The sequence below is a fragment of the Hylobates moloch genome, unplaced genomic scaffold (genome assembly GCF_009828535.3).
Source record: "Hylobates moloch isolate HMO894 unplaced genomic scaffold, HMol_V3 SCAFFOLD_10, whole genome shotgun sequence".
In the NCBI taxonomy this organism is placed as follows: Eukaryota; Metazoa; Chordata; class Mammalia; order Primates; family Hylobatidae; genus Hylobates; species Hylobates moloch.
Genome location: NW_026652285.1, coordinates 56,828,744 through 56,854,854, shown reverse-complemented (window position 1 = coordinate 56,854,854; position 26,111 = coordinate 56,828,744). Strand labels below are relative to the sequence as shown.

General features: G+C 40.4%; 1 protein-coding gene across 2 annotated transcripts in view; it reads left to right on the top strand.

The window, feature by feature from the left end:
• Positions 1-5,753: 5,753 nt before the first annotated feature.
• Positions 5,754-26,111, top strand: part of UBQLN1 (ubiquilin 1) — a 48,450-nt gene continuing 28,092 nt past the window's right edge. For both annotated transcript variants that reach the window (XM_032164383.2, XM_032164382.2), the window contains exon 1: positions 5,754-6,219. In XM_032164383.2, coding sequence (XP_032020274.1) covers positions 6,040-6,219 — 180 coding nt within the window. In that variant the 5' untranslated portion in view covers positions 5,754-6,039. The remainder of the gene's footprint in view (positions 6,220-26,111) is intronic.

The following is a 26,111-nucleotide window of genomic DNA, read 5'->3' as shown; positions in this document are numbered from 1 at the left end:
CACTATACTATAAACTTCGGGAAAGACAAAGGAGTATAAAATACAATCTACTGCTCTAAAGGAGTTTCCTCTGTGGTGGAAAACAGGATGGTTCAATAATTCATTTCAACAATAAATGCTCTCATGCCAAGAAATCACACTGGGCACTGCGTGGTATTAGCTTGGTGCAAAAGTAATTGTGGTTTTGGACTGTGAATTTTAAATCATTATAACTAGGCTCAAATGCATCTTATTAATCAAAATAGGAACGATTACAATCAACACATTTTTGCCAATGAGAAATGTTTGTTTATTCCTGTAGCATAAAAATCCATGCTTCGGGATTCGATGAAGTATTGGAAAGCAAGTTCTGCATCCTGCTGGTTGTGGAAGCATTTTCCCTGCAAAAAGTTGTCAAGACGCTTGAAGAAGTGGTAGTCGGTTGGCGAGAGGTCAGGTGAATATGGAGGATGAGGCAAAACTTCGTAGCCCAATTCGTCCAACTTCCCAAGTGCTGGTTGTGCAATGTGTGGTTGGGCACTGTCGTGGAGAAGAATTGGACCCTTTCTGTTGACCAATGCCAGCGGCAGGCGTTGCAGTTTTTGGTGCATCTCATCAATTTACTGAGCATACTTCTCAGATATAAGGGTTTCGCCAGGATTCGGAAAGTTGTAGTGGATCAGACCAGCAGCAGACCACCAAACAGTGACCATGACCTTATTCTGGTGCAAGTCTGGCTTTGGGAAATGCTTTGGAGCTTCCTGGTCCAACCACTGAGCTGGCTGTCACCGGCTGTCATATAAAATCCACTTTTCGTGGCACATCACAATCCGATTGAGAAATGGTTCACTGTTGTTGCACAGAATAAGAGACGATGACACTTCAAAACGACAATTTTTTTGTTTTTCGCTTAGTTCACGAGGCACCCACTTACCAAGCTTTTTCACCTTTCCAATTTGCTTCAAATGCTGAACGACTGTAGAATGGTCAATGTTGAGTTCTTCGGCAACTTCAGGTGTAGTTATAAGAGGATCAGCTTCGATGATTGCTCTCAATCGGTCACTGTCAACTTCCGATGGCTGGCCACTATGCTCCTTATCTTCAAGGCTCTCCTCTCCTTTGCGAAACTTCTTGAACCACACTGCACTGTGTGTTCATTAGCAGTTCCTGGGCCAAATGTGTTGTTGATGTTGTGAGTTGTCTCCGCTGCTTTATGACCCATTTTGAACTTGAATAAGAAAATTGCTCGAATTTGCTTTTTGTCTAACATCATTTCCATAGTCTAAAATAAATATAAAACAAACAGCAATGTCATTAGCAAAAAAAAAAAAAGAAATGCACATTAAAATGATGTATAACATAACCACATTTATTTAAAAATGTATTCCAATATCAAATGACAAATTCCAACAGTGCAAAAACCACAATTACTTTTGTACTGACCAGCAGTTCCCCAACCTTTTTGGCACCAGGGACTGGTTTTGTGGAAGACAATTTTTCCATGGACTGGGGGGTCGGGGGAGATGGTTTTAGGATGAAACTCTTCCATCTCAGATCATCAGGCATTAGATTCTCTTAAGGAGCACACAACCTAGATCCCTCAAATGCCCAGTTCACAATAGGGATCATGCTCCTATCAGAATCTAATGCCGCTGCTGCTGCTGATCTGATAGGAGGTGGAGCTCAGGCAGTAATGCTTGCTTGCCTGTCACTCACCACCTCTTGCTGTGTAGCCCAGTTCCTAACAGGCCACAGACTGGTACTGGTCCATGGCCCAGGGGTTGGGGACCTCTGGTATAAATGATGATTAAGACTTGATCCCTGTTTTCAAGGCCTTTATCTAATAAACGAGATATGAACAGACGTATGATACAAGACAGAATGTGGTAAGTGACATCAAAAAGGTAATAAAGCTATATGGGAATAGAGAGGATTTAAAGACTATTTCGGATCCAAAAAGGGTTATTAGGGAATGTCACGTTTGAGTCTTGCAGGATGGGTAAAATGATGGGGTCAAAGTAAGGGTGAAGAATTTCTACTTGCAGTTGAAGCTGGAAAGTGCAAGACATGCTTGGAGAGCTTAGCTGACCAGTTTGGTTGAGGATATGATGTGAGTGAGGAGCAAGGTCTTTGGTTTACAGAAGACCCTGGACACCATGCCACAAAGTTTAGACATTACTCTTAACACTTTGGTGACAGTGACTGGAAATTTTCAAGCAGGTGTCATAATCAAAGCTTCGTTCTAGGATAACATATGGCATCACTGGAAAATAAGAGTTGAGGATGGAGACTTTAGATTGAGGCAGAGGAATCTGTAGGAGGTTATTGCTGTAATCTAGGCCAGAGCTAATGAGGGTGTAAACTAGGCTGGTAGCAGGAGAAAGTTTCAGATAATAGAAGCTGTGCTACAAGTGATGAATGGTCAAGTGAAATGTGCAGGTAATTATGACGGAAGGTCAGATTCTGTAAGCTTGGGTATTCAAGGAGTTTCAGAAAGCAGGTAGCAATAATGAGTACAAGAAGGTGGGTGTAATGACTTGAAGGAATGATCAGAAGTAAGAAAAGTATAATGTACAAGTGCTTCTAGAGATGGTAATAAAGGTATTTGACTGGAATGGAGCATATATATTGAGAGCAACAGGAGTCAACACTAGGAGTTAGCTGTGGAAGGCCTAGTTAAGAAGCTCTGGGCTGGGCGCAGTGGCTCACACCTGTAATCCCAGCACTTTGGGAGGCTGAGGTGGGTGGATCACCTGAGGTCAGGAGTTTGAGACCAGCCTGGCCCACATGGTCAAACTCTGTTTCTACTAAAAATACAAAAATTAGCTGGGTGTGGTGGTGCATGCCTGTAATCCCAGCTACTCAGGAGGCTGAGGAAGGAGAATCGCTTGAACCCAGGAGGTGGAGGTTGCAGTAGGCCAAGATCATGCCATTGCCCTCCAGCCTGGGCGACAGAAAAAAACTGTCTCCAAAAAAAAAAAGCTTTGGCTTTATTTTCTAGGCAGTGGGAAACTTATGATCGATTTTTCAGTAGCCTAGTAACATGATGAAGGCATGTTATTTATAGCACTTACATGACATATGTACTACCTCGTATTAAAGGTATGTTCCTGGACACAAGATTAGAGGATTAAAGTTTGTCAGAGGATACTCAGTGAATTCTTATTGAGTTGACTGAATTATTTTGTCAAAAAAGAATTATTCTATCATGTGAATAATAACTTTCTATCAATATACTTGAACTCTGAATAATGGATTTTCTCAAAATGGGACTTCTTCAGTTGGAGCTGGCTCATACTGGCTTGTGAGGTCTTACTGGTAAAATTTCACGTGTTTTGTGAGGTAGATGATCTCAAGTTGGTAACCATTTGCAAGTATTTACATCAAGGAAATTGGCAAATGTAATAAATCAAAGTTTATTTTCAGGAGGACTGGTTACTAGTCATTTACCAGGACATCACTGCCAGTCTCCCTCCTATCCCTCACCCCCACCATCCAACTATCACTTCAAGTTTTTTGACAGCAGAAACTGAGTCTTATTATTCTTGTATGCTCAATACAGTATTATACAGTATTAAGATACTGTGATAAAATATGCTCTTAAAATTTTCTCCAGACCATTTAACAAACAAAAACCATTCGGAAGAAAATGCCACAAATAAACATCTAGACCTGGGGTTGGCAAACTATCTTCTGTAGGCCAAATCAGATCCTATGTCTGTTTTTGTTTTGCAAGTAGAGTTTTTAGTAAACACAGCTATGATTATTCATGTATGTATTGTCTATGGTTACTCTGTGATACAACGGCATAGCTTAGTGTTTTAGACTGAGATCTTGTGGCTCACAACGCCTAAAATATTAGGTTGATGCATAAATAATTGCGGTTTTCGCAAATTTTTTTTTGGCACCAACCTAATATTTACTATCTAGCCCTCCCAGAAAGTTCACTAATCTCTGATTTACACCATAGTCCCCCTACCTCCGATTCTCATACAGGTCAGGATTATATCTAAAAAGTGCCATAACAATGGATAACTATACGGTATCTTCTTACAGGTAAATCTTATTACCTTATAGTTTCACACACATCAAACATTTTTAGACAATAATGTAGACACAGAAAATTGCAAAGTCCATAAATGCAGGGAGACAGACAGACAGACACAGACATACACACGGTATTTGTTGGAGAATCAAGGGAAAAACCCTATCTCTAAATGGTAGGGAGTGAAGTCTTCCTGGGGCATGTGATACAGGATGAGTAGAGGTTAGACAGGTGAAGGCAAGGGGAAAGTCATTCTAGGTAAGACACAGCATGACAGGGAAAAACAGGTAATGAGGAGATAATGAAGTTGAGGAGAAATTTTATTTAGACATATGGAAGAAATTCCAAATGATTGGTTGTCCAGTTGTGGCACTTTCTAGCTTTAGAAGCAGTGATTACCTCACACCTGGACATAACCAAGTAGTCATCCTTCATTAAGCAGAAGGCCTTGTTATTGAGCCACGCTGTCAGAAATTTAGGTGATATCAAATGATGTCTGTACTGAAATCGATACCCTCAGAATTCTGTCAGACCCAGATTCCATAGAGCTCTGCTAAAAAGTCGTGTTTATGTAACAGTATTTATTCTCAGAACAGGGTTGGACGGCTTAGGAGCAGAAACGCAGAATGTATCTTCGCGGATTTGGGTCACAGTGGGCTGTCAGGATTTAAATTGTGCATTGATTAATAATGGGCTGGTTTGTACATTCCTTGCAAGTCATCTTTAAAAGCAAATGACGTCATTTCAAATTAGGATTCTCAGAGATAATTTCTCTCTGTAGTACACTGAAAATAATTTTGGAACTATCCTTAATGCCACTTAAAGCCTGAAACTGACCAGTAACTTAATTTGATAGAATATAAAGTGAACACCTCAACTATATTAAATTGTCCCATTTGGGTGGACACTCCTCGGGCACCCTGTTCCGCCCTACACACAGATAATCTGGGGGCGCTCGCGCACAGCTGTCATCGTAGCAGCAGAGGCCACTGTCAATACAGGTCGCCTGACTGATCGTCTGACCAAACCGGGCTAACCCGAAGGCAGTAAATAAGCTCTGGCCATGAAGCAATGACTCCGCAGGATTGCGCAGGGCAGTCACGGGCGTTTACTCCATTTTCTGTTCGTTGTGCTGAGGATCTTTCCGCCATTAACTTACCCCAACTCCCCCGCATAGGGCAATACGACCCCTTCAAATATCAAACGCTAAGCATATTAAAATAACAACAAAATACCTCGCCGCTATTTTATCACCAGACCCTCCACCCAGCGGAGAACGCAGAGTAGACAGAGAGGCAAGGGAGGGCAAGGCGATTGTGACAGCGCGGAGGAGTGAGCACGGCCCAGCCGGGCATGAGGTAAGGTGGGGAGACTACCTGGACAGCGAGCGCGCAGGCGCATCCGCGGCCGCAGGGCCCACTGGTCCTTTTCTAGTAATTTCGCTAACCGTGACGTCATCTCGGTGCGCCCTTACAGCGCTTAACTGGAAACTGCGGTTTAGTGTTTGGTGAAAAGAGTGGGAAAAAACCATGAACTGACCTACTCCACCCCATTTTGCTTTTAGTCCTTCATACTGGCTTCGCCTGCACTTTGGGCAATGGAGCGGGAAAGGAAAGCGCACGTAGGCTGAGCTCAAAGCGGCGCCAGCCAGGGATGACTCGGCGACGCCGCCAGGCGCGTTACCCGGCGTGCTCCGCGCGGCGCCGGTGAAGGGACGTGGGGGAAGGGGCAGGGAGGAGGAAGCGGTGGCTGCAGCGGATGTCGGTGTGAGCGAGCGGAGCCTGAACACACGGCGGCTGCCGAGCGCCTGACCCGGGCCTGCGCCAGAGCCTGCACCGAGCTCCGGGGCCCCACACCCGCTAGGGTGGCCCTGCGCCCGTTGCTACTGAGGCAGCGTGCTCTGCATTGTTCGCTGTCCAGGCCTGCCGGCTCTGGTGTCTGCTGACTCCTCCTTGCTCGCCTGCTCCCTCCTGCTTGCCTGAGTCACCGCCGCCGCCGCCGCCGCCGCCACAGCCATGGCCGAGAGTGGTGAAAGCGGCGGTCCTCCGGGCTCCCAGGATAGCGCCGCCGGAGCCGAAGGTGCTGGCGCCCCCGCGGCCGCTGCCTCTGCGGAGCCCAAAATCATGAAAGTCACCGTGAAGACCCCGAAGGAAAAGGAGGAATTCGCCGTGCCCGAGAATAGCTCCGTCCAGCAGGTGAGGCCGCCTGGGGCGCGGGCCGGGATGGGGGTGGCGGCAGAACCTCCGCCCGCCGCCCCAGGAGACCTTTTGGAAGGGCCTGGGAGAGGGGTCATTCTCCCAGGTGCCCTCGGCCATTCTCCCGGGCGTCGTCCCAAATTAGATCACACCCAAGTTCGTGGGTTTGCGCCTTGGGACACCGCAATGGTTTGTGGCGTGGCGGCGCGGCCTGTTTGTGGGACGGGCCGATGCCGCTTTTCTCGGAGCCTGCCTTCTCTGGTATCCGCCGACCCTCAGCCTCCTCCCCCAGTTCCCCGCCCTCCGTCGCCTCCCCTCCAACTCCTCACAAAGGAAAGGGACCCACCGCCAGGCTCTGGGCGGGGTGGAGGCTGGGCGGGGGCGAGGGTTCGCTTTAGCTCAGGCTGCGGTTTTGTTTCATGAATTAAAAAAGGGGGTGGGTGGGATCCTCTGTTTTACGTGCCTGCTTGTTAAGGTAGGTTTGGGGGTGAGGTGCACGTGTGTATTTAGTTCTGCATTTTAACTCCTGAAATCTTTCCCACCTTGCAACCTTTAAAAAAAAAATTATGACGTAGAAACTGTTTTTAGCTCCATGTTAAGTAATAGTAATAGTACTAGGTTTAAGGAGAAACGTGAATGACTTTCATTGATGACTTGCTCTTTCCCTTTTACTATGTTTATCATCTCTTAGATGCCAATCATTGGGTAGGTTTTTGTTTGATTTTAGAGGGGCGATAGCGATGTTGATATTAGCGGTTGCAATCAAATAAAAGAAAATTGGAGTTAATGCAGAATATTAAACTTGGTTCAGGAATACAAATCTTGCAGTTAATTAAGATTCTTGGTGGAATTTAACAAATAATTTTAGTGTATTGTTGAATACGTCGTATTTTCCATAATTACTGACTTAATCTCTGAAGATCGCAAACAACGTGAACAGTTTGTGACAGGAAACAACAGTTCCTGAAATGTACCTATCAGTTTCCCCAGGGACTGTAGGTGATTGGGGTATTGGTTTAGCGAGTTCCAAAGGTAGTGTATTTTGTGAGGCAGTGAGGTGTGAAACATCAAATGAGAGAAACTTTTACCACCAACAGAATTATCACTTTTTTTTTTGTCTCCCAGTGCTTGTAAAAATTTTCCTTACCATTTTTGTATTTTCAAGCATGCGGAAAGTTGAAAGAATTGGGCAGTGGATACACATATGTCGATCATCTACAATTAGCATTTTACGGCATTATAATCGATTATCAAGTTCATTTAATTTTGGGGAGCAATTCACAGTAAGTTGCACGTATCAGTAGATGACACCAGTACATGTCACTTCAGCATTGTGAACTTATTTGCCTAAATTCAACTTCATTTTTTACGTTTTTTGACGTAATTTTGGCAGCAGTGAAATGCATATGGTTGCCATTCCGTGAGTTTTCACAAATGCTTACACCTGTGTAGCCCAAGCTCTTATCAAGATATAGAACACTATAATTGACTAGAAAGTTTTTTCTTGCCTTTTCCCAGTCATTTCAGTCACTCGGCCTTTCCATCAACCACCCACATTTTTTTTTTTTAATGCCATAAGTTACAGAGTTGCCTGTTTTAGAACTTAACATTAAGTGGGATCCCATAGAGTCTATAGTACTGTGTGTATTTTTCTGGCTAAGGCTTTTTTTTCCCACTCCGCATAATGTTTTTGAGTTTCGTTTTTGTTGCGTGTATCAGTAGATCCTTTTTATTGGTGTGTAGTTTTCCACTGTATGTATATACCATAATTAATCTATTCACTGTTGAAGGTCACCTGGGCTGTTTCCAGTTAGTTACTATGAACAGTCTTACATAAGTCTTTTTGTGGTCTTACTCTTTTATCTTTCATGGTTATATACTTAGACTTGGTTCGAGTAGGTCATAGGGCAATTGTATGTTTCAGTTTTGTGAGAAACTATGTTTTAAAAAATGCTTCTGGGCTGGGTGCGATGGCTCACACCTGTAATCCCAGCACTTTGTGAGGCCGAGGCGGGTGGATCGCCTGAGGTTTGAGACCAGCCTGGCCAACGTGGTGAAACCCCGTCTCTACTGAAAATACAAAAATTAGCTGGGCGTGGTGGCAGGTGCCTGTAATCCCAGCTACTGGGGAGGCTGAGGCTGAGGCAGGAGAATCATGGCTTGAACCTGGGAGAGGGAGGTTACAGTGAGCCAAGATTGCGCCATTGCCATTGCAGTCCAGCCTGGGCAACAAGAGCGAAACTCCGTCTCAAAAAAAAAAAAAAAAAAGTAGTGCTGGCTTCAGCAGCACATATACTGAAAAATGCTTGTATCATTTTACCATCCCACCAACGAAGATATATGGGAGTTCCTGTTGCCCCATATCCCTGCTAACATTTCGATATTGTCAGTCTCTGTAATTTTGGCTATTTTAGTGGGTGTGTAGCCATATTAAGTTTTAAAGCTCTCGGGTCTCTTTTCTAGGATTCCTAATTCATGCCTCCACCATCCTGGGTGCTTTCAGCATTTTACTGCAAAAGATTAGAAATAGTATTTTATAAATAGAAAAATTCCTTTCAGTCAATATATGGTGTTATAGCTGTGAGGATGTTTTTGCTTTTTTTGTGATGTTAAAATTAAAATTATAAATTCTGTGAACGCTTTTATTTTACTCTGCTGTAACCAAAGTGAGTTTTTTGTTTTTTTGTTTTTTTTTTTTTTTGAGATGGAGTCTCTGTCACCCCCCAGGCTGGAGTGCAATGGCATGTGTCGGCTCACTGCAACCTCCGCTTCCCGGGTTCAAGGATTCTCCCGCCTCAGCTTCCCTAGTAGCTGGGACTACAGGCAGGTGCCACACCACACCTGGCTAATTTTTATATTTGTAGTAGAGACAGGGTTTCACCATGTTGGCCAGGCTGGTCTTGAACTCCTGATCTCGTGATCCGCCTGCCTCGGCCTCCCAAAGTGCTGGGATTACAGGCGTGAACCACAGGGTACCCGGCCCAGTACGAATTGTTAATAGATAAAATTAAAGTCTTTCTGAAGTAGCCTTTTCTGATGGCAGTTAATTTTTAGATTCTTGATCATTGTTTTATGTTGAAGCAGAAAATGTGATAAAAATTGACGCTTACCACCACACCAGAGAACCTGAAGACAAGTTGGGCTTGTATATGCAAGGGAAACAAATACAGGAAAATGTGGAAGAAAAAGAAAAGCAGTTTTCAAATGACCTATTTGTAAAATCTACTTGAAGCACAAAAGATATGCCATTTTATAATTTAAAAATTTTAAAGGGTTTGATTGAAACTGTTTGTTACAAATGAAAATTTGTCATTAAAAAATACTTAATGACATTAAAATTACACTGAAAATGTCCAGTTAGAAATTGGGAAATATTTAGTCTTTAAAATTTGTACCTAATTTTGGAGGGTCAGAGGGTAAGCTGAAGACCTCCAGAGGATAATACTGAAGGCTTATGCTCTGTATCAGGCAAATTCCATTTTCTATAAGTTAAAATTTCTTTCAGTAAGTATTTCTATGTAATGTAGATTCCTTAACACATTATACCAAAGTGCTGTTTATATGAATACGCTGTAATAATTGATTAGATGAAATTACGTTAAACTTCTTGGGTAAATGGTAAGGTGGTCATTTATTTTCCTATTTTTCCGTTGGTTTCTGGTCGTGAGTACCGACAGGCAGAAACAGGTTGCCCTAATTTTTTACAGTGCTGTATACATTTGGTATTTAATAATGTTACTTGTTCAAGGTTACTAATAAAGCTTAAGCTTTTTTCCAATTTAGAGTGAAATTTATTATTCATGGAGCACTCAGAATCAACTGAGTAACATAAATTTTTACTTACAGGTAGCTAGAATAGGTAGTGAGAATATAAACTGCACTGTGTATATTCCAAGGTGCTGTCATTAATAGAGATTTTTGTAATACAGGCTGAGTATCCATTATGGGAAATGCTTGGGATCAGAAGTGTTTGGGATTTTGGATTTTCTTCTTTTTTGGGATTTTGGAATATTTGTATATACATAATGAGATATCTTGGGGATGGCACCTAAATATAAACATGAAATTCAGTTATATTTCATGTACATTTTATGCACAGAGCCTAAAGGTAATTTTATACAATATTTTAAATAATTTTGTGAGTGAAACAGACTGTATACATTGAACCATAAGAAAGCAAAGGCGTTACATACGGGATTTTTCCACGTGTGGTATCATGGTGTTAAAAAATTTCAGATTTTGGAGCATTTCAGATTTCATATTTTTGGATTGGGGATGCTCAACCTGTATGTAATTAAGTAGATACAAAAGGATAAATGTGTAGTGGCACAAAGTCCCCGTGTATGATATTTTTTTTTGTTAATTATTCATCATCAACTATTGAAAAGAGCTTTGAGGATTTCCAAACATCCATGAGCAGGATAACATCTAGAAGAATGGAGAGTTATATATGTGAGACATTAGTGCAGATAATAGAGGGGAGTTTCTGTATAACTTCTAATTAGCTTATTTTGGGATTTCATAGACTGTTAGGTTATGTGTAAAATTTTGAAATACATTTACTTGAAATGTTCAGGCAGTATATACTCTGGTTTTAGAAAGTGCCTTCTGTCAGTGCAAACTTCTGAGAAAATATTAATATACTTAGACATAATTTAAATGTATTGAGTCAAATTGAGCCTTTCTTTGATAAGGGAAATTGCCTTAGGGTCATCATCACACACATCATTTAACATACTGTATAGTGTGGATCTAGAACTATACTGTCCACTTTGATACCATCACCCACATGTGGTTAAGTACTTAAAATGTGGTTGGACTGAAGTGAGATGTGTTAAGTGTAAAATTTACACCAGATTTTGAAAATTGGGTATGAACAAAATAACTTAAATATCTTAATAGTTTTGATATATTATGTGTTGAAATAGTATTTTGCAGATCATGAGTTAAGTAAAATAGCAAAATTAATTTGACCTTTTATTAAAAACTTTTTTTCAGTATGGCTGCTTAAAATTTTTAAATTACTTGTGGCTTATATATATTTCTGCTGGACAACATCTTATCCAGAAGGTTGGATTGAATCAGTATAGTAAGATATCTGAGGAAAAAAATGTCTATGAGATGATTGTTTTCTTATTTGCTTTATTCTAATACTGGACAGCTGAAAAACTCGTTATTTAATGATTCTGATTAACAGAGATTGCTTAGCTTTTTTTTTAAGAAACAGCATAATTGAAGTATAATTTGCCTACCATACAGTTCACCATTTTAAAGTCTGTAATTGATATAATACATTCACTGGGTCGTGTAGTCAATTTTAGAACGTTTAGAACCCTCAAAAAGAAACGCTGTACCCTTTAGCAGTTGCCCTTCGTTTCTCCCTGGGCCCCCCAGCCTTAGGCAACTACTGATCTATTTTTTGTCTATAGATTTGCTTGTTCTGGACATTTGTTGTAAGTGGAATCATGTGGTCTTTTGTGATTGGCTTTCACTTAGCATAATGTTTTCAAGGTTCATCCCTGTTGAAGCATGTGCCGGTACTTCCTTCCTTTTTATTGCCGAATAACATTCCATCGTGTTGCCAACAGCATTCCACATTTTATTTTTCTGTCACGTGGTGGACATTGGGTTGTTTCTACTTTCAGGCTATTATGACTAATGCCTCTGAATACTCATGTGTAAGTTTTTGTGGGGACATACGTTTTCATTTTTCTTGGGTGTAGATCTTGGAGTGGAAATTGCTGGGTCAAAGCTCTATGTTGAACTTTATGAGGAGCTGCCAAATTATTTTCCAAGGTGTCTGTACCATTTTACATTTCCACTAGCAATGCATGAGGATTCCGATAACCACGTTCTCAGTAACATTTATTACTGTCTTTGTGATTATAGCCATCTTACTGGCTGTGAAATGATATCTTACTGTGATTATTTTGCTTTTTATTTTCATTATTATTTTTGCTGGGGGCATTCTGAGGAAAACTGGAAAGCCTGCTAGATAAATTTGCTTTTTATTATTTGAGCAGTAGTTCTCAGTGTGGTTTGGGGGGGGGTCCCCATACCCTGTTAAGGGGACCATGAGATGAAACTATTTTCATAGTAATTCTGAGATGTTATTTTTATTTTTCAGTCTAATTTTCTCAAAACTGGGCAGTGCACTTGGCTAGAGTCTTTAAGGTGTGGGGTATGACAACAGATCTGAAAATCCAGCGGTCTTCTATTATAAGACTAAAGTGATTTCCAAAAATTTAAAATAATGCCACTCTTATCACGGAGGAAATAGTTATTTTTCGTAAGGATGTTATTTTTATTAATATATAATGTATTATTTTTAAATGAATTTATTTTTAAAGATTATTCAGTTTTAATTTCTAATATTATAAATATCAACAGCTATAACCTAAATAAACAAAACTCTTTGGAGTCCTGAAGTTGTAAAATGGTGTCCTGAGAGCAAAAATTTCTGTGTGTTTAATAGATTACATACTTAAAATATCGGGTAGTGGCTCCACTAAGTTGCCATTACCTCTTGCCTAGAAACTGCAGTAGCCTACTGGTCAGTTGCCTGACTTTTCTATAACTCTCTCACCAGCCATTCCAAGACTGATCTCTGAAAAATGTTTATCAGAGCATGCCACCCTCTGTGTAAAGCTAATGGCTCCCTGTTGGTCTTAGAATGTATAATGGAGTAGTGAGGCCCTTTGTAATACGGTTCCATGCCCTCTCCATTTTTTGCAGATGCCTTCTTTCTTTGCTTGCTTGGCTGACTACATTGACCTTCTAGTTCCCTGATCTGTTAATACTTTTTTTCCTGCCCGAGGACTTCTGTACAGTTTGTTCTTGCTACCTAGAATGCAAGAACACTCTGCTCATTCCTGTTCCATCTTTAAATCTTAATGCAAAGGTCAGTTTCTCCAGGTAGTATCTATTTCTGATTGTCCAGACTAGATTGGGATCCCCTGTTGGATTTCTCACAGTAGCCTGTTTTTAATAAGAATTCATCACAACTTAAAATTGTATATTTATGTGATTCCTTCTCTTTAGAGAGGGGCTGTGATTGTTCACCATTGTGTTACCAGAGCCTAGGGCTCAATAAATTGTTCACAGATGAATCTAGTCTATTATGTACAATAATACATATTCAGTAATAACTACTTATTGTTGAACCTTTACTGAGTGTAGTATGTACATAATCTCGTAGCTCCCAGCCCTCTTGTGGAAGCTTCCTCTTAAGCTGTTCCCCCCAGGTCACCACTCTACAGGCACAACTCTTGACTGCTTCATGATGTTCACTCTTGCTTCTCTGCCTGGAAGAGGCAGAGACTCTTACTCTTCTAGAACCACCTTTCTTAGCTGGAAATTCTCATCTGAACCACAGAGCACAGAAAGTGATATGAATAGCTATCCATTTCTTTCAAGGATGGTTCATAATGAATATAATTTTAGATGTATAGGAGAGAAGTTAATTCATTACTAAGTGAATGGTTCGCTGGTAAATGCTGGTTTATCAACCCGTTCTTCAGGAAAAACACTGATTTGTAGTGTTTGCTGGATTTCCATGATGTAAATATTCTCACTGGCAGATTTCAAGATACCGTTATTAAACTGGCTCACAATGTTTATGAAAATTTAAGAGCCATTGCTTATAATGGGTGCTTTAGGGCAGGGGCCAGCAAACTGGTAGTCGAAATCTACTGTGCCCATTTGCTTATGTGTTATCTATAGCTCCTTTCAGAATAGACCATGTGGCTGGTAGAGCCAAAAATATTTACTGTCTAGCCCGTAACAGAAAGTTTGCTTACCCTGGTATTAGGGCTTCCTGTTACTCATATCTCGTTCATCAAAACACTTCTCATTGGAAATTTTTACCATGACTTATTTTTTATAGAAATACAGTGTGAGCAGGGCTCAGTGGTTCATGCTTGTAATCCTAACACTTTGCGGGGCCAAGGTAGCAGGATTGCTTGAGCACCATGGCTCAGTGATCATGGCTCACTGCAGCCCCCACCTCCTGGAATTCGAGACCAGCCTGTCTACAAAAAAATAAAAATTTAGCTAGGTGTGGTGGCACACACCTGTAGTCCCAGCTAGTCCAGCAAGGTTGAGCCCAGGAGTTTGGAGGTTACAGTGAGCTATGATTGCACCGCTGCATTCCAGCTGTGGTGACAGAATGAGACTTGGTCTCTTAAAAACAAAAAACAGTATGAGCCACGTATGTAATTTTCCTATTAGCCACTTTAATCAAAAGGAAGGACTGAAGTTAATTTTTCGATAGTGGTGACTCACATAACAAAATTTATCATGTTAACCATTTTTAAGGGTTCACTTCAGTGACATTAAGTACATTCACATTGTTGTACAATCGTTACCACCATCCCTTTCCAGAACTCATCTTGCAAAACTGAAACCCCGTACCATTTAAACAATAACTCCCCACTTTCCCCATTCCCCCACTGCTAGCAACCACCATTCTTCTTTCTGTCTCTGAATTTAACTACTCTAGGTATTTCATATAAGTGGAATAAGACAGTGTTTGGCCTTTTGTGATTAACTTATTTCTCTTAGTATGATGTCCACAAGGTTCATTTATGTTGTAGCATGTGTCAGAATTTACTTTTTTTTTTTTTTTTGAGACAGGTCTCACTTTGTCACCCAGGCTGGAGTGCAGTGGCACAATCATGGCTCGCTGCAGCCTCCACCTCCTGAAGTTCAAGTGATCCTCCTGCCTTAGTCCCCCAAGTAGCTGGGACTGCAAGCTCACATCACCATGCTTGGCTACTTTGCATTTTTTTGTAGAGACAGGGTTTCACCATGTTGCCCAGGTTGGTCTCAAACTCCTGAGCTCAAGCGATCTGCCCCCTTGGTCTCCCAAAGTGCTAGGATTATACAGGTGTGAGCCACCGCACCCAGCCAGAATTTACTGTGTATGACTGAATAATATTCCATTATATGTATGTACCATATTTTAAAAATCCATTGATCTGTTGCTGGTTGCTTGGGTTGCTTCCACCTTTTGGCTATTGTAATTTTAATATGTTTATTTAACCCAATATGTCTAAAATATTTTAAGGTGCGATTGATATAAAGACTATAAAATGTCTTGCGTTTTGAAATACTAAGTCTTTGAAATATATTTTGTAATTTACACTTAGGCATATCTCACTTTGAAGTAGCCACATTTCAAGTGCTTAATAGCCATATGTAGCTAGTGACTACTGAATTAGCACAGCTAATAAAGCTTTCAGGATGTGCTTCCACCTACCTTTTCTCCTGTTTTCGTTGCGTTTCAGCCAGTTTGTATTGTCTCTTCCCCTACCCTCAAATATCACTGGCTCTTTCTTCCCCTTTTTGAACCTTTGCAAATGCTCCTAATGACAATGACATAATGGCCAATATTTATTGCAGGCATGATATATAAGGCATGATGCATCATATTTTTTAAAAATGTCACACAACTTTATGCTGAAAGCACTATTATTATCCTTTTTTTAAAAAATGAAGATGCTGGCCAGGCATGGTGGCTCATGCCGCTAATCCCAGCACTCTGGGAGGCCAAGGTGGGTGGATCACATGAGGTCAGGAGTTTGAGACCAGCCTGACCGACATGGATAAACCCCGTCTCTACTAAAAATACGAGATTAGCCAGGCGTGGTGGTGCGTGCCTGTAATCCCAGCTACTCGGAAGGCTGAGGTGGAGGTTGCAGTGAGCCGAGATCATGCCATCGCACTCCAGCCTGTGGGATAAGAGTGAGACTTCGTCTCAAAAAAAAAGGTACAAAAAATAGCCGGGTGTGGTGGTGCACGCCTGTGGTCCCAGCTACTCGGGAAGCTGAGGTGGGAGAATCGCTTGAATCTGTGAGGCAGAGGTTGCAGCTAGCCGAGATCTTGCCACTGCAGTCCAGCCTTGGCGACAGAGGGAAACTGTCTTTTTTTTTTTGAGACAGTGTCTTGCACTGTTGCCCCGGCTAGAGTGCAGTGGTGCAATCTCAGCTCACTGCAACCTCCGCCTCCTGGGTTCACGCGATTCTTTTGCCTCAGCCTCCTGAGTAGATGGGGTTACAGGTGCACACCACCACACCCGGCTAATTTTTTGTAGTTTTAGTAGAGGCGGTGTTTCATTATGTTGGCCAGACTGGTCTTGAACTCCTGACCTCATGATTCGCCCGCCTTTGCCTCCCAAAAGTGCTAGAATTACAGGCGTGAGCCACCGCACCTGGCCTCTGTCTTTAAAAAAAAAAAAAAAAAAGATACTGAGACTCATAATAATGTGATCAAATTCATACACATATTAAGTAGTAGACTCTAGATTCAAACCCAGTACAAACTTGGGAGGCCTCACCGATCCACTGCCCCAAACTGCCTTGACTTTCCTTTGACTGGCTTTTCAGTCTTTAGAAGTTGATTGAAGAGCTAGGTATGGTGGTGCAAGCCTGTAGTCCCAGCTACTTGGGAGGCTGAGATGGGAGAATTACTTGAGCCCAGGAGTTCCACGCCAGCCTGGGCAACATAGCAATACTCTGTATCCTTTTTTTTTTTTTTTTTTTTTTGAGACGGAGTCTCGCTCTGTCACCCAGGCTGGAGTGCAGTGGCGCCATCTCCGCTCACTGCAACCTCAGCCTTCCGGGTTCACGCCATTCTCCTGCCTCAGCCTCTCCGAGTAGCTGGGACTACAGGCGCCCGCCACCACGCCCGGCTAATTTTTTGTATTTTTAGTAGAGACGGGGTTTCACCGTCTTGATCTCCTGACCTCGTGATCTGCCCGCCTCGGCCTCCCAAAATGCTGGGATTACAAGCGTGAGCCACCGTGCCCAGCCCTACTCTGTATCTTTTTTAAAAAAGTTTATTTAAATGTTAGTTCATCAGAGGGTAATTGGACTTATCAGTCTATATCAGATCATTGATTGTAATCTCTGATACCATTTTGTGATTATATCGATTGTCTCCTTCACCCCCCGCCCCCGAGTACTGTAAGAACTTCAGGGGCAGGGACTGTTTTGCTTACTTTCTAATCCCATGTTGCCTAGCATTGTGTCCTGGGCACACACTGAGTAGACAAGTATTTATTGAATGACCAAATAGTGTTTTAAATATTTATCTGCAATATTTTGTACCTAGTTGGGATTTTTTTTTTTCCTTTTTTAGACAGAGTCTTGTTCTATCACCCAACCTGAAGTGCAGTAGTGCGATCACAGCTCACTGTGACCTTGACCTCCTGGGCTCAAGCGATTCTCCCACTTCAGCTTCTGGAGAAGCTGGGACTACAGGCGTGCATCACCGCGCCCAGCTATTTTTTGTACTTTTTTTTGTTTTTTATTTTTTTGTTTGTTTTTATAGAGACAAGATTTTGCCGTGTTGCCCAGACGGAAAGAAAATAGTAGTCTTAGGAATATTTTAACAATGTGATTTTGAAAAAATGTGTTTATTCTTAGTCAACTTAAATGTATGATGGCATTATTACAGTTACTTTCCTGTACCAGCAGCTGCTACTACAAAAAAGATAAGAGAGGTGATAGATATATTAGCTTGATTTAATCACTCCACATTGTTTACATCTATCAAAACATCATGTTGTACTTCATAAGTGTATACAATCATGATGGCAGGCGGATTATGAGGTCAAGAGTTCGAGACCGTCCTGGCCAACATGGTGAAACCCTGTCTCTACTAAGAATACAAAAATTAGCTGGGTGTGGTGGTGTGCACCTGTAGTCCCAGCTACTCGAGAGGCTGAGGCAAGAGAATCGCTTGAACCCGGGAGGTGGAGGTTGCAGTGAGCTGAGATCGTGTGACTGCACTCTATCCTGGCAACAGAGTGAGACTCCGACTCAAAAAAAAAATTAATTTGAAAAGTGAAGTTAAACTATACAAATACCATTAAATTGAGATTAGGAGCTTTTTTTAGAGACTGAAGTTGATACTTAAATCTGCTGTTTGCAGAGACTGTTGGATTAGCATACTTCACAGATTCCATTTATTATAGGCATGAAAATATATGTGTGTATTTGCAAAATATTGTTGCTAGACCTGAGCTCTGTTTTTTCCAGGTAAATGTATACAACTGTGAGTTAGTTTGATGTCCTATAGATACGGCAACAGTCTGCCTGGTTTACTGGTTAAGCAGCTGCTTATACAGATGTCTAAAACTTGGGGGTAAATTTTATCGGACGCTCTTCCGAAGACGGAGTCTTGCTCTGTCGCCCAGGCTGGAGTGCAGTGGCGCAGTCTCGGCTCACTGCAAGCTCCGCCTCCCAGGTTCATGCCATTCTCCTGCCTCAGCCTCTCCGAGTAGCTGGGACTACAGGCGCCCGCCACCACGCCCGGCTAATTTTTTGTATTTTTAGTAGAGACAGGGTTTCACTGTGGTCTCGATCTCCTGACCTCGTGATCCGCCCGCCTCGGCCTCCCAAAGTGCTGGGATTACAAGCGTGAGCCACCACGCCCGGCAATTTTTTTTTTTTTTTTTTTACTCTTTACAGCTCTCTCCAGTTTTCTTAAAGGATATAACTTTTACATTAAAAAAATACCTTATGTATATTTTTACTTTAAGAAATTCAAATGATGTTGAAAAGTGTAAAAAAGGGGACTGGGTGCGGTGCCTCACTTTGGGAGGCTGAGGCGGGCAGATAACAAGGTCAGGAGTTCAAGACCAGCCTGGCCAATATAGTGAAACCCCATCTCTACTAAAAAATAAAAAAATTAGCCAATGTGGTGGGGCGCACCTGTAGTCCCAGCCACTCGGGAGGCTGAGGCAGGAGAATCACTTGAACCCGGGAGGTGGAGGTTGCAGTGAGCCAAGATGGCACCACTGTACTCCAGCCTGGGTGACAGAGTGAGACTTAGTCTCAAAAAAAAAAAAAAAAAAAAAAGGTGGGGGGGCCCATTCAGGATAAAAGGTAAAGTTAACTTTTTTTTTTTTGGTGATTCTGTCCAGAAAGGTATTTGTATGTTCATATATAATTTTTGACTTTTGTTAAGCAAATGGGGTCAACCACCCACAATTTTCTTTATCTTACTCTTTCTACTTGTATTACCTTGGTAGTCTTTCCATGTAGAACTAGCTCATTAGACTATTACTTATTACTTTTATGATTTATTGTTTTGGTTTGCTTATTACTATTTTGAGTAAGGAGAGCATGAACCTTAGAATTGGAGAAATCTGATGATGGATAAGGAGCTTTAATCATCTCAGCCTCACTGGCTACATTTTTAACATACCCTGTAATACCTGCTTCAGTAGATTGTTTGGAGGATTTCGTGACATCGTATGCATAAAGCACCTGACTCAGAGTTTATATGATTTACTTATATTGGTTTCTTTCCCTACAGCCTTTTGTTCACTGGTGAATTGAGTTTTAAGTTTTTGCAATAGAAGGAAGTATATCTATCCTAGCATGTGAATAGTGAAACATTTAGTTTGTTATTCTTGTCAGATTTAAATCATAGAGAATCTAAAAAATAAATTTTCTAAATGATACACTAACATTTGTGGCTGTGTACAGTTTTATGAGAGAGTGCCTCTTTCTCATATGTGTTACATATTCAGTGTAGTTGTTTCTGATACTTGGCATCCTTGTATAAAGGGTTATGCAGTGTTTTAAATAAGACTACTAACTTTAAGGTTAAACATCAGACTCTTGGAGAGTGTTAACTGAGAGAACCATGTATATGGATGATTTATGGACATTTTTTCAAATATTGTTAGCAATATTGAGTAAGGAGCTAATTCAAAAATAGACTCTTGAAGGATCTCTGCCTTAAAATACTGAAATAGCAAAGATTTGAATACAGTATTCAGATAACTATTTAGAGAATCCTTGCTAAATGCTGTTAATATGTGATTCTGCAGGAAATGAAATTGTGTATGTTTTATCTTCAGAGCTGAAGTAAATTTTACTTTTGGATAGGTTGATTCCCAAACCCCCGGATGTTTAATAGGTGAGATAGAGAGTGGTTGTTTAAAAGCAAGTTTGGATGGTTGGATTTTGGAATGTTTGTAAAGGGTGACAATGTTGCTTTTAAAGTCAGATTAACCCCATTTTCAGAGTGTTTACAGTTAAGAGTTTATCCTTGCATAATTAGGTTAGCAATATTTGAATGTCTTAGTGAGTGAATTGTGCCCAGGAAATTTCCATATGTCTCTTAATTCTCCCATCAGCCCTGCAGAATAAATATCTCTATTCCTGATGAAGAAACCAAGGCTCAGAGACAGGTAACATCCTCCAGGTCACACAACTAATATGTAGCAAAACCAAGATTTGAATTCAGGCCTACATGTTTCAAAAATATTCTTTCCTAACCTTGATTCTCCTCTCTTTCCTCCATATGTGTGTCTTACTTTCTTCTCGAAAACAATCGAGAACAGGGAGTAAGCAAAGTCAGCCCTCAGCAGCTGAGATTGGCACCCTAAAAGTTGATAAACTAAATCTTGACACATTTTCGTTTCAGGACAGCATTTCACATTCTTTGCGCACTCTATTTGATACAGTTTTCTAACTTCTCTTAATTATTTGCTGCTTCTTCCTCAGATTAAAAATAGAAAATTTAGGGGAGAAAGAAGGTATGCTTTCAAGACAAGAACTTGACAGTCTGGTTAAAAAAAATAAGAAAAAGAAAAAGGCAGATACAGGATACCTTGAGAGTCTGGAACAGTTATCATTATATTGCAGAACTGCAGTTGATATTCACACCAGTAACTCAGCATTATCAAAAGTTAAAATTACATGCAGTAGAATGGAAAACAATTTTGGTGCTCACACAGGGGTAACCTTCAGTTAGCTGGAGAATCCACTCATGTGTAACACCTGGCTTTTGGATGATGTTGAAAAAAATGAGGGGTTACTGAAAGTTGTTTTGTCTGTGCTGGGTTCATTTTGAAATCATTAAATTGCTTATTAAAGGTGCATTAGAATTTTGATTCTTATGGTTGTTGAGAAAGAGTTTAGTAATTCTCAGCTTTCAGTTCTCTGGCCTGTAGTTATTGTAGGTTATCAGTGCAAGACCAGAGTTGGATGTACATTTGTAGGAAATATGGATACTTTGACGCCCATTCTATCATGTATCTTTCATTTTGAGTTAATAGTGACCACATAGGCTTAAGGATAAAAATAAGTTAATCTAGGTAATCTTTTTAATGGAAATTACAAAAATTCTTCCTTTATGGTTCTGGCTATTCCCTAGATGAAAATATTTATTAATTATTATTATTGTTATTATTATTATTTTTAAAACGGAGTTTTGCCCTTGTTGCCCAGGCTGGAGTGCAGTGGCATGATCTCAGCTCACCACAACCTCCACCTCCCGGGTTCAAGCGATTCTCCTGCCCCAGCCTCCCAAGTAGCTGGGATTACAGGCATGTGCCACCATGCCCAGATAATTTTGTATTTTTAGTAGAGACGGGGTTTCTCCATGTTGGTCAGGCTAGTCTCAAACTGCTGACCTCAGGTGATCCGCCTGCCTCGGCCTCCCAAAGTGCTGGGATTACAGATGTGAGCCACTGCGCCTGGCTGAAAATATTTTGTATAATTGTAGTAAGTTTTATTTTTGTGCAGAGGAATAGTGTCAGTGAGCTACCTCTGTCTAAACAGCTTTGAGATTTTCTAAGATGGCTAATTAAGTTTTTCTATATCAATACTATTTAGCTTCTGATTTTTGCTGTTGTATGATAAAAGTGTAGATTAAACAGACAAGGAAGTTACGTTCAAATGTTAGAAAATTTCTAGAAATTTTGAAGACAGTGTAATCTGAAAACTTTTTATTCTATAGGAAGCAGAATAGAAGTAAAAGATATTTGAAGTATGTGCAGAATTTTTAGCTGTAGAACAAATTCCATTTAGATAAAAACACTACATTATTTAGCTTGATTTAATTTTCTAAAATATGGTTTATTTGGAAAAGTGTACCATATCTGGGATGGTACAATTAAACTTAAGATTCATTTAGCTTTGTTTCAAATAGAATGGCAGACAGCTGAACTTACAAAGTTGCGTATCTCTTGGTTTTTGCTTGCTTGTTCCAAGTTTTGTATATTTTTCACTCAGAACAAATCAATTTAACAGTAGCCTTCTACTTGGAAGTGGTTCTAATATCTAAATTAGGTGACATTGGTGGTTTGAAATTTATAAGAACTGAATTATAAATGGTAGTCATATGCAGTTGTCTGTAGTTCCCTAGAACTGTACTGTATGCTAGCACCATTTTTAACATGTGTCCAACTTTTAGCATGAACTGCCAGAAATTCATACTTCAAGACTTAAGATACCCCTCCAGAACCAAGAGTCCCATGAGGTTGGAGGATCCCAGTATCTATGACATTAATTGTCAACAGCTCTGTAATTTTGCCAGTGAACATGATTTCTCACATGTCTGTCAGGACTTTGGTTTGGTTTCTTGAGGTTTTGTTGTAAGGAGTGAATGTGAAAATGTGTGTGTGGTGCCAGGTACAGCATAGCTGTATAATAATGATTAATGGAGGTAGTTTTTGAATGTGTACTGTAGTGTCCTACTCTACTGCATCTAGTACATTGTAGAGAAGCCCTTAGTCTGTCCAGAAAGCCCTGATTATCCTTCAGATACTGATACTGACAACTCATGGTTAGGAGACTCCTGTCTTTAAATGTTACCAGAGGTTCAACTGAGCTATATTCATTGCTGTTCTATTAGATTTTGAGATTACAGCTGTTTTGGATATCAGGTTTTAATTGTCTCTGCCACATACAATGTTAATGGATCATCTTGTTAGCCTTCGGTGATTATCTCTGTTGTCATTTTCATGTCTTATATCCAGTCTGGTCTGCTACCTAAAACTAAGTTCTCTTCATTCCATTTCCTTTCAGTTGACCTGCCCAAGATGAGGCATATATATATGTATTATATGTATATATATATATTTTTTTATTTTATTTTATTTATTTTATTTTTTTGAGATGAGTCCCTCTCTGTCACCCAGGCTGGAGTGCAGTGGCGCGATTTTGGCTCACTGCAACCTCTGCCTCCTGGGTTCAGTTGATTCTCGTGCCTTAGCCTCCCGAGTAGCTGGGATTACAGGTGTGTGCCACGACACCCAGCTAATTTTTGTATTTTTAGCAGAGACGGGGTTTCGCCATGTTGGCCAGGCTAGTCTCGAATTCCTGACCTCAGGTGATCCACCCACCTTGGCCTCCCAAAGTGTTGGGATTACAAGCGTGAGCCACTGCGCCCACTCCCAGTGAGGCATATTTTAGCTTTGGGGAAGGGAATAATTTGAAATTGAAATACTCAGGAGAGCTGGCTGTGTTTCGACTTCTTGATGTTTCTGTTCTTTTTTTTTGAGACAGGGTCTGGTTCTGTTGACCAAGCTGTTGACCAAGCTGGAGTGCAGTGGCACGATCATAGCTCACTGCAGCCTCCAACTCCTGGGCTCAAGCAGTCCTCCCATGTTGGCCTCCCAAAGTGCTGAGGTTACAGTCATGAACCGCCACGCCCAGCCCCTGCTGCAGCTTAAAAGTTCACAGTCAACTTTTAAAACTATTTTTATTAAAGTACAGTATAGAAGAAAACATGTGTCATAAACGTACAGGTTCGTGTTTTAGCCTAAAGGTCGAGAAAGTACAACATGATACCAACTCCCAAGAAGTCACTTGCAAACTTAAAGTAACCACTATTCTCACTTTGGACACCATGGATTTTGTCCCCAACCCTTAAAAAAACAAAAAAAACTCAAATAAATAAAATCATACAATTTATATTCATTTGTGATTGGCTTTTTCGCTCTGTGTTGAGGTATCCGTGATGATATGTGGCAGTAGTTCATTTGTTGTCATTGGGGGTAATCTATTAAATGACTATACTATAGTTTGTTTTACAGTTGAGGGACATTTGGATTGTTTGCAGTTTTTGGCTAATACAAGTAATACTGGTTCGAATGTTGATTGTATTTTTTGTGGACATGTAATTTGTTAAATAGTGGAATTGTTGGGTCATAGGGTAAGCATATGTTCAACTTCTGTTGCAAAATATTATTCCAAAATGTACTGATTTATACTTGTACCCACAGTGTGTGTGGTTTCCAGTTGCTCTGCATCCTGTGTAACACTCTTTAACAGTCTTAAGCTGAACCATTCAGTGCACATTTGTCACTGGTTTTAATTTAAAGTTACCTGTGTTGTTTGCCATTTAAATGTAAAGGATTTCATTTTTGTGAAATTCCTGTTTCAATTTCTTGGCCATTTTTCACTTGGGTTGTGTTTCTTGGTGATTTGTAGAGATTATGAAATCTGGATTTGAGCTGTGCTGGTTGTGTTGCAAATTGTCTCTTTAAGGGCTTATCTTTTTACTCTGCTAGTGATAGTCCAGTATATGGTGCCCCTTTAAAACAATGGTTAGGTCTTTTTGTATCCCACTTAGGTCATCTTTTCCAATTGATCAACACTTGATTTCTTGTTATCTTTTTGGTAGTTTAATTGCATGTGGTCACAGAGTACAACTTGGTCAGATTTTAATTTTTTGAAATATGTTGACTTTCTTTATGGCCCAGCATATGTAGTCTAATTTAGTAAAGGCACTTAAAAAGAATGCTTATTCTGTAGTTGTTGGGTTTGGTGGTCTGTGTATGCCCAGTTAGGTCATATGTTAATTGTTCATATCTTTTCTATTTTTACTAATTCATTTTTGCCCATTTAGTCTGTCGATTTCTCTGAGATAAATGTATCACATTGTTTATAATAGCCAAAAGGTAAAAACAACCCAAATGCTTATCGCCTGATGAGTGGATAAGCAAAATAGGTGGTATATCTATACAATGGAATACTGTTTGGCCACAGAGATGAAGTATTGACACATGCTGTGACATGGGTGAATCTTGAAAACATGCCAAGTATAAGAAGCTAGTCACAAAGACCATATGTTATAATATTGCATTTATATGAAATACTCGTATGGAAACAGAAAGTATAAATTACTGGTTTCTTATGGTTGGAAGTGATGAGCCATAGGTGGGTGATAGCTGTAGGGTATAGATTTTTTTTGAGGTAAAGAAAATGTTCTGAAATTGATTGTAACACATATCTGTGAATACTCCAGAAACCATTGAATCGTATACTTTAAATGAGTGAATTACGTGGTATGAGTTATGTCTCCATAAAGTTTAAAAAATACTATTTTTTTTGTAGGTATTTGAAAGGATGTAAGAATAGATACATGTCTTTTTTTTTTTTTCTTTGGAGACGGAGTTTCGCTCTCATCGCCCAGGCTGGAGTGCAATGGTGCAATCTTGGCTCACTGCAACCTCTGCCTCCCAGGTTCAAGTGACTCTCCTGCCTCAGCCTCCTGAGTAGCTGGGATTACAGACATGCACCACCATGCCCAGCTAAGTTTTGTATTTTTAGTAGAGACAGGGTTTCACCATGTTGGCCAAGATGTTCTCTATCTCCTGACCTTGTGATCCGCCCGCCTTGGCCTCCCAAAGTGCTGGGATTACAGGCGTGAGCCACCGCGCCCGGCCAGATGCATGTGTTTAATCTAGCATCTTACCTTCAAATCCTAAAATATGATAAAATGCTATATAACTGTGTGTTAAATAATTAAGTCATTTATTTCAGAATAACGAGGGATATCAAAGATTTTGGAAAGGATTTCTGAGTTTAAGGTTAAGAAACACAAATCTAGTTTTACCCTCTCATTTTGCATATGAAAAATAGTTAATCTGGGTAGGTTTGTCTTTGAAGTCAAATCTAGGTTTGAATCCTAACTACCAGTTTATTAGCTGTGTCAGTGTGGGGGAGGGGAGACATCTGTAACCTCTTTTTCTGTGTCTGAAATAGGATTAAAAACTCTCTTCCTCACAAAATTGTTGAGTATTAAGAGAACTGGCATAGTAGTAGCTGCCATTTATTGACTACTGCCTATATACCTGATGTTTG